At 40.3% G+C, this 13,696-nt stretch overlaps 1 protein-coding gene across 2 annotated transcripts; it reads right to left on the bottom strand.

Moving 5' to 3' along the window:
* Window positions 1-2,373: 2,373 nt before the first annotated feature.
* LOC124672880 (protein MEMO1) lies at window positions 2,374-10,853 on the bottom strand. Of its 2 annotated transcripts, none has more exons than XM_047209040.1 (8): window positions 10,685-10,853; window positions 9,623-9,707; window positions 9,477-9,545; window positions 8,330-8,442; window positions 6,904-7,015; window positions 6,664-6,807; window positions 2,790-2,964; window positions 2,374-2,695 (listed from the first exon to the last, which is right to left on the bottom strand). In XM_047209040.1, exons 1-8 carry the CDS (start codon window positions 10,734-10,736, stop codon window positions 2,549-2,551), a joined length of 897 nt encoding a protein of 298 aa, XP_047064996.1. In that variant the 5' UTR covers window positions 10,737-10,853; the 3' UTR covers window positions 2,374-2,548. The 2 variants fall into 2 exon arrangements, with proteins under 2 accessions (XP_047064996.1, XP_047064997.1); XM_047209041.1 differs by having other exon boundaries at window positions 9,623-9,703; window positions 10,685-10,808.
* Window positions 10,854-13,696: the final 2,843 nt, after the last annotated feature.

Genomic DNA, 13,696 nt, shown 5'->3' with positions numbered 1-13,696 from the left:
AAAGAAAAATGATAAAGATTGGACCGCTAAACATTTGCAATCCTATTAATGTGTCTCCAACCAGTAGCCTGGAAGAAGAAGTCCTGGACAACCATCAGAAGTCAGTTAAATCCAGCAACCACGTCTCCCCTCTGGTCCTCCGGGAGAAGAAAAGCTCATTGCTGAATCCAATACGTATCTTAGCTTTATCCATTTTAGGCACACCATTCAACCAATTACCAAACATATTAGTAATATTAGAGGAGGCGGGATGTTATATGTCAAATAAATCATTTGCCAGACAATTTTTGTAAAAGGGCAAGCAAGGAACAAATGTTCATTAGTCTTATTAGAATCACAAAAGCAACACTTTTGACACCCATTTCAATTTCTTTTTGCCAAGTTATCCTTAGTTAAAAGTACTTTGTTATTAAGAAACCATATGAAAATTTTAATTTAAGGAATTTTAAGTTTTCATAAGTACTTACGAAGAAATCTCATATGACCGTTCATCAAGTCCAAATAGTAAGATTTTATTGTGAAAACTCCAGATTCCGTCAACTTCCAAACAAACCTATCAGCCTCATCAGATAAATTGACTGCCATCAAGCTGACATAAGTGCAACCATTCATTCCATTTGTGATCATTCAAACCTCTCCTAAAACATATATTAAGAGGTGTCTGGGCTAAAACAGTTGCCACCAAAATATTTTTGTGCTGGACAATGTTATATAGCGATGGATATTGCAGTGCAAGCGACAAATCTCCCAACCATACATCTTTCCATAAGCACACGGTTGAGCCATTTCCAATCTGGAAATATCCTCTATTGAAGAAATCTTGTTTCACATGCATGAGACATTTCCAGAAAGGAAAGTCAGTGGGCTTAGCTCCAACTTGTGCAAGAGTTTTATTCTTAAGGTATTTGTTATGTAACAATTGCTGCCATATACCTTGTTCCGACAAAAATTTAAACAACCATTTGGTGAGTAAACATTTGTTTTTAAGTTCAAGCACCTCAATACCAAGCCCCCCCCCCCCCTCATGTTTTGGTGTACATAATTTCTAGGAACGATAACATGAATATAGGAAGGCTTGTTAAAACTGAGTTGATAAGAACTAATCTATCACCATATGAATTGCTCAGATTCATATAGAAAACGATGACGTCCCGTGAGCAAAAAACATTGAAGAGAATACTATCTATGTCCCATTGTGGAAGTCCTTAATGAAAGCATGGGTACTCTCGGGAGAAAGGTGCCAAAATTCACCCTGCGTCTTACTTTATGGTGAAAAATCGAAAAAAGTTCTACGCCTTCATTAAGGAAACGGAGGAAATAGATATGTACGAAATGTATCAAAGTCATGCGTGTCTGCTGCGGCTCTCTTGAGCCCATGGTTAGCTCGAAGTTCAAACACAAAATTAATGTTGGTCCTTCCCTGTTGACCCAGATGCAAGAATATAAGGATAGTATAATGTTATGACGAAAGGGTCGATACAGATCGGTTAGGTAAAGCGCTGCCATGCTGCCCCGACCGCCGCATCAGCTCAGGGGGTGCGTTTCCTCACCTCCCCGGAAATGTTTTATGTTTTAGAAGAGGCAGGAGCTCTGCGCATCCACGGAAATGTAGCACCTGGTCAGGTCAGGTGAACACCGATGGAACGGAGAAGACGTACAAGAATGTGCAGACGAAGGTGTAGTGTGGACCAACAGAAGTTGCGTGTGGGGGTGTTGAGTTGGCCAGCTACTTATGTGCTGTGCGGTCTAGCGTGTTGTTTAGCCGTTTAGGACTGAACTGAAATCTGAAACTATCTGCTTCTGCTCCTATCTCTTCCTCTCTTATTCTGCTTCAGTTTTTCAGATTTGATTCCCAAATTGTACATGGCTTCACTTCCCGATTCTCATCGGCAGCAAGGGGGGATTACAGGAAAGCTCGCATCCTGAAAGACAGGAATCTACATAACCGGAAGGCAACTGGACAGGGTGGCAGATTAGAGCGCATTGGATTACCAAAGAAATGCTTTGAGCCACACTCCTTGCTTCTTCTGACGTGACAGGTTCAGTTACAACTCAACTACTTGCCAGGTTTACCCAGGACTGAAAATTCTAAGCGTGTGTCGTTCGTCACCTTCCCCCGATCTGTATCATGCGTCTAATAAGTAGTACAATCTTCTGAACATTCAAAAAGGGGAACGGACAAACTACAATAGCATCACCGGGAATGAAATATAAACATAGTATGACTTGGTACAGATTATGCTGAGCCGACTTTGAGTGGACTGGTCTTTCACCGCACACACCAGAGGCAGCACCGGAGGGATGCATGCAGCTCTCTAGTTAATAGAGAAACCCCTTTAAGCTGGAACAAGCATAACACGACACACGCATAAATACACCAGAAACATATTGTCCTTTTATTAATTTCTAGTTTCACGGAATCCAAGTACTGCCACAGATCAACAAAGATCGGACTTTCAACTAGAGCTTAACATTACTACAAAGTTCGAGAGAGAGAGCTCCAGCCAGTCATGTTACACCAGGGCTTACAGGTCAACCCACATTTTCCTCAATCTTTACTCTCTTCTCCAGGAGACTCCACCGTGGCTGCAGCGGATGCGTAGCTGACGCTGCTGTCCCTCATGCTCTTGCACTGGCTCGACTGCTCGTAGCGAACAAACCCAACCTTAATCTTCGTCGAGCAATGTTTCAGCATCTAACACAACAAAATGCACAGAGTGGATCAGAGAATGGTTCAAAGGAAACAGGATAAAAATGACAGTTGAACCATCAAAGAAAGAGTCGCTCACATGAAGGAGAACACTTATGGGATGGCGTCCGCATATGGTGTTCTCGTACTCCTGGAGATACTGTTTGAATGCGTCGGGGTCGCCAGACTCTATGATCTCCATGCCCAAGCGGTCCAATGCCTCGATCGATTGGTGAATGGCACCATGGTTCTTGTCATAGTATGTGTAACTAAACCTGACGTGGCAATGGGATGAAAATAATCAGAAGTGACAGCAGCAAACATAACTGAAAAATGTTAAAATCTGGTGAACTAAGCACTCATCCAATCTAAGCGACATAATCAAGAGCACTCATCCAATCTAGGCTGTCAAAAGATGTTTCTATGCTCTGGAATAGGCTGTCAGAAGATGTTTCTACGCTCTGGAAACGAGGAATGTGATTTCTGCACAAAGTATGCAAAACCTACCTTCCTCTACTGGATGAAGGTGGCAGGCAAGCCATAGCTATCTCCTGGAGATATGTCATATGTATATCTACATTTGGATTACCATTTGGATGAAAGTGGCATGTTACAGCTATCTCCTGGAGATATATCAAGTATTTTTATTCGAGAGGTAGGAGGTTATAGCAAGATGGTATAGCAAGTGACAGCAGTGGCTTCGTAAATTGGTTGTTGAATGGTGGGATGATCCACCACCTGGCCCTGAGCACTTCAAAACTCCAATTTGGCTCAATCAATCACCAGTTTGCCACACTAAAATCATGATAGATCCTGGTACATTGCCAGAGAATTTATGCTAAGCAAAAGAAGGCGGTTGATAGAGAGATTACGCTCATGTAACCCCAAGCATTGCCGACAACAGAATACTGGTACAGATTAAGATTTTATTCTGGTAACAAGGGGCTCAAATGATAGGCCTGGATGCATGTGGATCATGTGACTAAATCCTTTATTATCCAGAAAATTCTGTCCCCTAGTGGCCTGATATCGATTCAATTTCAGCCTGAACACACTCAAAGTTGTATGAGAATTTGAATTTGAATTTGCATTGAGATAGAAATCGATCCCTCTCAACACCATTTTCAACTAGACCATTTTTTACGAGGCTAGATCGTGGCTGCTCGCCGGTGCCAAGGCACTTGGTCGTCTGCCTCTCCATGCCCGGCATCCTGATGCCTAGAGATTTCTTTCCTGTGAAAACGCAAAAGACTTTTGTGTTTCATTTCATTGAAAACATGAGTTTTACAATCCTCCTAGGAGGAATATTACAACAGAGTTACAGGTATTTAGTGGACATCCCAGGTTGATAGCACAACTACCGTAGACATTTGGCGCCAGCCCTAGCCCAAAGGGCAGCCTCATCCTTGATTCTGGCAACCAGGTTTTGGACAGATGGCTGTGCACCTTCAAAGCTTGATGCTCAGAGTTTGGCTAGTGGGTTCCTTTTCCTTTTTTGTTTTGTTTTTATTCTTCTTATTTTGGTTTGCCCTTGCGCAGTTTTACGTCTTCTTCTAATATATTATGACACGCGATTTGGCGTGTGTTCGAGAAAAAAAATTATATGTTAAACAAGCCAGGATATCAGAAACACGTTGAATCTCATCAGAATTGATCTGTACAACAGGGTTAATAGCTAATCTTGTATTATCATTTAAAATACCTAGAGTAGTACCTTCAGCAAATACTTCAAGTCTCAAATGATAACTTGTGGCACTCTTAAGTCCGTGCGATTTTCGAGTTCTGAAGAATGGCTGGGATGTTGAATTTGCATTATGATAAACTCACTATTCACATGCCGTGATACCTAGATTCAGTAACAAATTTCAAGCCAAACGTTGCAGGCAGATTATTATTATTCTATATGGACACAGCTTTTGGTTTGCAAATTACGCCAAATACAGTTTTGAAGTCATTAGTTACTTTTGCTGAAGAACAGATTACCAAAGTGACACAGGAAGATTATCGAAGTTTTATCAAGCTGTAGATTACGTGGTCATTACGCCAAATACAGTTTTGAAGTCATTAGTTACTTTTGCTGAAGAACAGATTACCAAAGTGACACGTGAAGATTATCGAAGTTTTATCAAGCTGTAGATTACATGGTCATTGCGCCTTATAGTGCATACATTTATTTTAAACTGACAGACGTATCTTCTATATCAAAATAGCAAGCCCCCTACTACAGGGAATTATCTCAGCATGCAGCTATGCCACCCCATCATTTTTAACCCCCACTAACTCTACTTTGTTACAATTTCCTTGAGCCACCTCATGAGTGGTCCACGTCATCCTAACTAGCACTTGCTTTTATTTCTCGGGCTTTTTTCTTTTGGTAGAATAAAACACCTCGCCTCTTTTCCCTGGTTTTCCAGTTTCCTTCTCCGTTAGTCCTGCGGGAAATTTATTTTTTCCAATCAAGTGGTAACCGGAGGCAATTAGCCCACTGCGTTTCTGATTACCCTTCCTCCTACAGTTTCTTTCTCAGTTCCCTTCCTTCTAATTTTTGGTCGCCTAAACTTTACCCCACCTTACCAGTCAAATTGACCTCCACCCGAACAGGGCCCCTTCATTTTCTCACCATGGCCAGCGTCTTCCTCCTCCCATAGCTAGCGACCCACTCCATCTGTAGATCTCTTTTTTCTCCCTATCCTTTTACCGGTTAGCACAAGATCATGACATGTTCTTGCCGCCGGCTATTGGGGATACGACCTTAGCGTTGTCTGCTGATCTATCGGAAGTTGTCAGTCCAGGTTCTCCTTCCAGTCTATTATTATCCCCTGGCATGATTTTCAGTCCAGGTTCTCCTTCCCTTGCAGGTTTACATAATGTCTTCGGCAGTTGCTTTGCTACTCGCGATTCACATATTGTATACTAATCGAAGAGTGCTATTAATCAAAATCGTCGGTGTCATTTTCATCTCTGTTTTCCGTTTTGGTGCTGCCTTTTCTTTTATTTTGTTCATTGCATTTGAAAGCTCACATGGTCCGTTGGTAGGTTTTATTTAATGGTCCGTTGGCAGGTATTGGGTCCATTTCCTGATTCTCTTCAAGTGATTAGACTAATTGGTATGTCAAGATATACATAGTCATGCTTCTTCCGTCAATGCAAGACTGCATGTCGATATTTCATACAACATACGTAAGCTTTCCTCCCTACTTTTTGTAGCCTTAATAAAGGTTCATATTTTCAGAATGACTTTTCCCAGATTTTGGTACCTGAAGAATCTGCCAGTGAAGTTTTGTAATGCTCTATCAAGCAGGAGTAATGATATCATATTGTGTTCAGAATTCAGATAAAATGTTCATGTTTCAGATGCTCACTAGAGATTCTTGATGAATAGAGTTAGTGAATGGAGTAAACTCCCGTTGGATCCTTTTCCTCAAAGCACAACTTTTCCTGGAAGTCAATTTTCAAAGCTTGTCTTAGGGAACTATCCTAATCTATCCTCCTTTATCTGCTCTTATTTTTAGATTGCATACCCATCGAGATTTCAACAGAGATAACTATAGTAAAAACTAATTCGTGTTATTTATAATCAAGGGTTGGCAAACGCTTTATTCTGAATCCGAAGTCCAAATATAGAAGATCCATGCTATCAGAGTGTCAGGCCAAGGGAAAGCACAATGTTTTGATCTCGGTTAGTCTGTGTAAGTACTAGTGCTTATGTAGGCTTTGCACATATGAATGTTTTTTTTCTTGCAACATGTATGGTAAAGAAAATTCTATCAAAAATAGTGAAAAACTGATTTGCATCACCCAGTGAATATTTTTTAGAGAAGCATGTCTATTGTCCAACTACAAAAATCTGCCAACCTTAACTATCGTATGTGTTTAAATTTCCACAGCAACGCACGGGGTATTGTCTATACAGTACTGAGTGCCATTCCATGGTAACATAAGCATGAATGATAAGCAGACACTAAATCACTTACCGGGATCCCCAGTGGCAGAAGTCTGAGGAGACAGAAAAAAAGTTCTTTGGATCATCCACATATTTAGAGAGCAACTGCCCATACATGGCTTCATTTTGGGAGCTAACGGCACCGACAAGGATAGGGACAACTTTTACATTGTGTCTGCCAGGTCCATCAAAAAACGTTAAGAGTGTAGGATCAGTGTTTTATGCAGAAAGGAAAAAAAGATGGATAAAAGCCTATCAACAAAGTAATTACCCCTTAAATACTTTAGAAAGGTAAGGCAAATGCATTTCCATGCTATGTTCAGCCTCATCCACATTAAGATCCATAAATTCGAATTTTCCTGTAGCTTTGAGTTCCTCGATGACTGTAAAAACATTAATGTAAGAACATATGTCTCATGTTCACGAAGAGGTAACACCAGCAGCATGATCTGACTGAAAAGGACATCTTGTAACGTGTAATTAAGATCTACAAAACAGATACAGATGTCAAAATAGCTAAGGCTCAACATGTATTCTCTAACTTCCTGGTCTCCAAAAAAACACTTCCTGGTTTTTCAAGAATACATAGGATTTCCTTTTTTCCTAGTTATTTTATATTGGTTATCTATCTATAACATTTTCATGTTTCTCACAACTTATCCATAACATGTTTCATGATTTTTGATTTTATTATTTCTTTTGTTTTCCCAATTTTTCTATTACTTAGTTTCTTTTAAAAAAAATGTTGACTGTGCTGCCACATGTGTGAAACCAGTACCACGTCATCCACCAAACAGCTTCTAATCAGGAGAAGAATAAACATTGTCTGGTTTAAGAAAGTTATGGATCATGTTATCTGGTATTATTCAAGTTCAGGACCAAATTTGTTCCGGGGCATAGTTGAGACCCCAAAAATGTACTTTTCTATAAAATAATGGATGGTATGGAATATATAAACAAATCACACAAGAATTAACTAGACTAGAACACAGAAAATCTGGTAAAGGAAAAAATATCACACCCTCAATACCAATCTAACTCCCCCTTCAACACAAAACCCGAGCAGAACTACCCTCAAGGTGATCAATTCAACCTATTTTTACCTAACGTGACACCTACATGTAGATGGTTTTTAACATCAGAGTTCATTTCCGTTTTGGTGGGCATGGTAATAGCAATGAAAATACAAAAATTGTGGGACTATCGAAGTAACCATTTAACATAAGATGGGGACAAGTGTAAGAGTGCATGATATGTCAGACCAACTTGTTTTCTTATATTTGATGAAATTCTAAGGGTATAATAGTTGAGGGCTCAAATAAAATCAGTGAGAAGGACTGGCAGAAACTTAACCAGTCAGCCCTTCTCACATAATTTATCTGACCGTTGATGTGGACTTGGGCTGATGTGGAAAATAGTTCTATTTGGCATCCACGTGTTGACACACAGCTCAGTACCACTCCTAAATCCTGATTAGATCAAGCTTGAAGTCCAGACAGTTACAACAATTCGAGGTTGAAATCCAGATTAGAAAGTAATATATTGCCCGAGTTTTGGCTTGAAAAGTGGACTTTCTAGTATATATAAGTTGTAGCATGAAAGTCCAAGAAGATTCTATAAAAAGGTTGAAAACAATGTTAAATTTAAAAACCAACTCAATAAATCGCTTAATCATCTTAATTTTGTAAGCATGATACCTTCCTGGTCTACTGGTAAATCCCCAATCGGGGTGCTATAAACTGTAGCTCTTGACAGAGCACATTTCGGAGTATAGTAGTGATGAGATGGGCCAAGCAAAAACACCCGAGAACTGATTCACATGAAAAAATGGGTATTAGATAGTTAACAGAAACGAGAAAAAAAATGTGACGAAAAAAGGCAGTTATAACAATGGAACAAGTATACTGTTTGGTATTTGTAGAACTATTGTAGCATGTAGGGCGAGAATCGCTAATATAAAGGGTATCAGTTTGGCAGCACCAGAGTAGCCTAACCTCAATCTATTGCAATCCAATAGTTAACATTGGTAAAGATCTATATTTGGGTCCCTAGCCCGTAAATTATGCACAATGCATGCCATAATAATACCAGAAGTTAAAAAATAGTTACCAGTCTATGTTACTTTATCAGATAAGATATGATATCTTTTGTACACAAGTTCCGTCGAACTACAAAGGATTATCTTACTGATATCTTAGTGAAATTTGTAAATTCTACGAGGTGGTTTGGTTATAGTTTTTCTAGCATAAAAATGTGAGAAAGCTAAAATTATCGTATGGATTTTTTATTTACTATTGAACTAGTATGCATTGTATTCAGTTATAGTGAACTAAATTGCACCAAATTATACAGTTTACAAGTACAATTCTTGTGCCATCATATTTGGATTATTCTTATATATGCTTTCTTGAATAAATCAATTATATTTTAGACGTTAGATATGAAATAAAAGTACAATATACTAATTAATGAGGCACAATTTACATCACATGGCATAATTTACACTTGAATAATTATCTAGGGATCGACTAGAAGTAGCCAAGTAGGATAGTTTGTGAAGTAAGTCTGTCGATGCATATATCACTCACAGATATCATCCCCGCCTTCATCAATGAGAAGAGACTTCAGGTTGACAAAATATAAAAGTCATCACTTAAGTAAATGACCATTCATATGTTAATTAGTCATTTACATAAACAAACATGGTGGTTTTACTTTACAGAATCCACGGTATAACCAACACAGGAAATGTGAGTTGCTATTTGAACTGGAAATATTAAGTGAAAAAAATGTATTGTTTGTTTTTACGTGAAGAAAACAATCGTAAAAAATTGCACAACTCACATGTTCGTTGGATCAATGTTTCCAAAAGCATAAGCTGCACAGCGCCCTGAGTATGAATAGCCAGCATGGCTGCAAGGAAAGTAAAGCATGTTATTATAGAACAGTCATCAATAGAACGCCACTCCATACAACAAATACCAACTTACGGTGCAATTACAGCCCTAACATCAGGAGACTTGGTGAGACCAGCAGCCATCAGCCAACCATCTAGTTCCTCTTCCAGCTTACTGGCTAATTGTGAAGATAGAGCAGGACATGATTTAGCCATTCACAGGAGATGACAGCCAAAATGGTAAACCATAGACCAATAATTAAAACAAAGGGGAAAGGAATGGTTGATATTCGAATGCTTACGGCATATCGCTATGGGAATTTATTTACAGGATGGTAGAGAACTGAAGAGACCCAGAAATTTAACAATCTACTGACGATAAGTATACTTCATTGATATCCTCTTGAGCAAGGTCGGAAGTGAATTTAAAGTTGGCAGGTTTAAAGTTTGGAAAGAATGAGTCAAGGATTCGACTCAAGCCAGAGTAAACAGCTTCTGAGTTTCTAGCATGACATGATGACCAAAATGTCATGCCCTTCTATAACAAAACGCAAATGTTCCAGCTACATCAAACATGTAAGGTATTTTTTGTGTTTGGACAAAATCGACATAACGAACAAGCGATATCTATAAGATGGCAGTACAGACCACGAAAAATTGACAGCATAATTCACACTGGCATATTGCTACTCATATCAAAGCCTATAGGAACACACTGCAGCTGGTTCCTGAATTTGCAATTGAATTCGATAACTGCACAAGCCACCTAATTCCCATGAATCTGATCAGAAATTACATTCAGGGAAGTTTCGGGACCTGTTACAAATGGATACTATAGCATAATCTAGAACTAAAAAGAATCTCTGCTGTGTCATGTAGTACGAAGGAGAAACCCTAAACGCTAGTATCAGGTCAACAGTGTACACTTTCCCCACCATAATAGTACGACTCCGATCCGATCCAATGAGCGCAACTACATTCTAGCCACTAGAAATTCAGCCCACACCAATAAACTCATAGTCCTGCAATTCACCAACCAGATCCCGCGCACGAAAAGATCCACCTTTTTCTTCTTTCCCCACAACAAAAAGACGGGCAGAAGCCACTAGACCAGATTGAAATAAGGAATTGGGGTGGGGAATAGACGATCGATTACCATTATTGGTGTACCAAGAGCCAGCGTGCGAAGCCCTTCTCACGCGCTCCATTCCGGACGGAAGGGAAGCAGATTGATTCGATTGCAGTAAGGAGGAAGAATATCTGTGCTTTAACTAACCCCCTCCTCGACGCCGTTTGGGTCGTACTATTTCTTTTGTTTTCTCTTCCTTTGCAAACGATTGAAAGAAATCGGTGGAGGCCTTTTTTTTTTGTTGGCCGGATCAGCTCCGTTTGTGTTAATTTGCATCGGATTTTTTCAATAACATTAAATAAAACGAATTTTACATAGGCAATTAAGCGATAAAAGCATTAATTAAAAATACCCCTAGGTAACTAGGGTTTGCGCCATTGCCTCCTTGTTCGTGTCGGCCAGGTCAATGAAGACCGGTGGCACCCATAGCCAAGGCCAGTATGGCGTCGGAGGTCCTACCAAGCTGCCACTGGCGCTAGACGATTCGGCGTTGGCGCTTGAGGAGCTGGTGCTCGCGTGGGCGCTGATGCAGGTAGTTAATGGCGTGTTGGGGTAACCGGCGGCGTGACATGTCTTCAATGCGCTAGCGCGGACTTTCACACTTGGACCACTTGGCCAGCTCCTTCAGCTTGCTATAGGCGATGGCCAATTGAAGGGCCTCCCCCTCACTCAGCTCGAGTGACTGAACCTCCTGCTTCACCATTGTTTCCTTGGGTTGATCATTGTCACTGTCGCCGCCAGCACTATGGCCACGCAAGTACTCGACGTCGCCCTGGAATGCGACTCGGTGACGTGGGTTGAATTCCCATGACCTAAACGGCATTCGACGCGAACGTCGAGTCACTCCATAGATCGGGTGGGACCGTGGGAGGAGGGACCACCAACGGCAGATCTCATTGCGCTGTGCTCACCCCTCCAGTGGAACGGGTGACACCGCCACCCTGCATGAGTTCAAGAGCTAGAAAATCAGCCATTTTTACTGATTACAAAGTTTATAATACGTAAAACAGTTCATATGGAAGGTGATCCCACTTCATATGAAGAAGCCATGAGAAGCCTTGACTCATCAAAGTGGGTGGATGCCATGGAAGATGAAATGAAATCAATGAGCGCCAACGATGTTTGGGACTTAAAAATATTCCTAAAGAAGCCAAAACAGTAGGCTGCAAATGGGTCTACAAAATCAAATATGACTCCAATGGGAATGTACAAAAATACAAAGCACGACTTGTGGAAAAATAATTTACACAAAGAGAAGATAGATTACAATGAGACATTTTCTCCAGTCTCATGTAAGGATTTCTTCAGAATCATAATGGCACTGTTGCACATTTTGATTTAGAGCTACATCAGATGGATATAAAGATGACATTTCTAAACGGGGATTTAAAAGAAAATGTCTACATGAAACAATCCAAGGGTTTTATCATGAAGGGCAAGGAAGATATGGGATGTCGCCTAAAGAAATCTGATGAGGGTGCTCCCCGGCAATGCCCACCATGAGGGGCTTAGGGTTGACGGAATCCTGCAGGCTCACACGAGACATCGGATACCAAACAAACGGGGAGAGAGATTTACCCAGGTTTGGGGCCCTCGATGAGGTAAAAATCTTACTTCCTGCTTGTCTGATCTTGATTATCGAATATATCGGGTTACAATGGGGTAGATGATAGGTTGTGATGGTTGTCTCGTCGATAGGATAAGATTCTAGGGTTCTAGCTCTTACTTACGATGGATCTACGTGTTTAAGTTGTCCCCCGACAGACCCTCTCCTGGCCTTTATATAACAGGCCAGGTCCCGAGAGTTCTATCCGGACTCGACTAGGTTACAAAGAGATCTATCCTAATCTTTTCTTGCATAGCGTCTTCTTGCCTTGTTCGTCAAGAATCCTTCTTCGGGTAGGCCTCCTTTATTGAAACCGACGTATAGACCCACCTTGGTTGTTGGGCAATCTTCATGGGCTCCCAGTTGGACCGGAGGAGGTAGTCTATTGTTGGTTAGCCGAAAGGTAATACCCACATCAAATCCATGTATGAATTAAAGCAAGCCTCCAGATGGTGGTATCTAAAGTTCAATGAGACAATTACGAGATTTGGATTTAAAGAAAATATTGAGGACAACTGCGTTTATGCAAAGTTTAAAAATGGGAAATCTATTTTCCTAATTTTGCATATGGATGATATTTTGCTTGCCAGCAATGATGTTAGTCCACTACAAGAGACAAATAAGTTTGTGTCCTCAAATTTTGATATGAAAAGATCTTGGTGAAGCATCATATGTTTTGGGCATAGAAATTCACCGAGATAGGAAAAATGAAATGCTAGGACTATCGCAAAAGTCTTATTTAGAAAAGATTCTAAATAAGTATAATATGCATAAGAGCAATGCCACACATGCCCCTATAGTCAAGGGCGACAGTTTTGGGAAATTTCAATGTCCCAAGAACCAATACGAGCTCGATCAAATGAAAGCGGTTCCATATGCTTCGGCCATTGGAAGCCTATAGTATGCACAAGTATGCACTCGCCCTGACTTAGCTTTTATCACCGGGGTACTCGGTAGATATCAAGAAAATCCTGGTATAGACCACTGGAAAATGGTAAAGAAGTCATTGCGTTATGTGAAAGGCACAAAGAACTACATGCGAACATACAGAAGATCTGATTCCCTAGAAATAAGAGGGTATTTAAATGCAAATTTTGCGGGAGATAAAGATGATAGAAAATCCAATTCTGGATATGTGTTCACTCTCACAGGGGGAGCTATTTCGTGGAGAAGCTCCAAATAGTCAATAGTTGCATCGTCCAGGATGTATGCAGAATTTGTAGCATGTTATGAAGCCACGGGACAGACATTATGGTTAAATAAATTTATACCCGACTTGAAAGTGGTAGATTGTATTGACAAACCACTAAAGATGTACTGCGACAATCAGCCAGCAATATTTTATGCTCACAACAACAAGTCGAGTAATGTTACGAAACCAATTGAGGTAAGTATTATATTCTGAAACACAAGGTCTAGGATCATGATACGTC

Source organism: Lolium rigidum, chromosome 7 (assembly GCF_022539505.1).
Source record: "Lolium rigidum isolate FL_2022 chromosome 7, APGP_CSIRO_Lrig_0.1, whole genome shotgun sequence".
In the NCBI taxonomy this organism is placed as follows: domain Eukaryota; kingdom Viridiplantae; phylum Streptophyta; class Magnoliopsida; order Poales; family Poaceae; genus Lolium; species Lolium rigidum.
The sequence above is the reverse complement of the archived record's forward strand: the minus strand, read 5'-3'. Positions and strand labels throughout refer to the sequence as shown.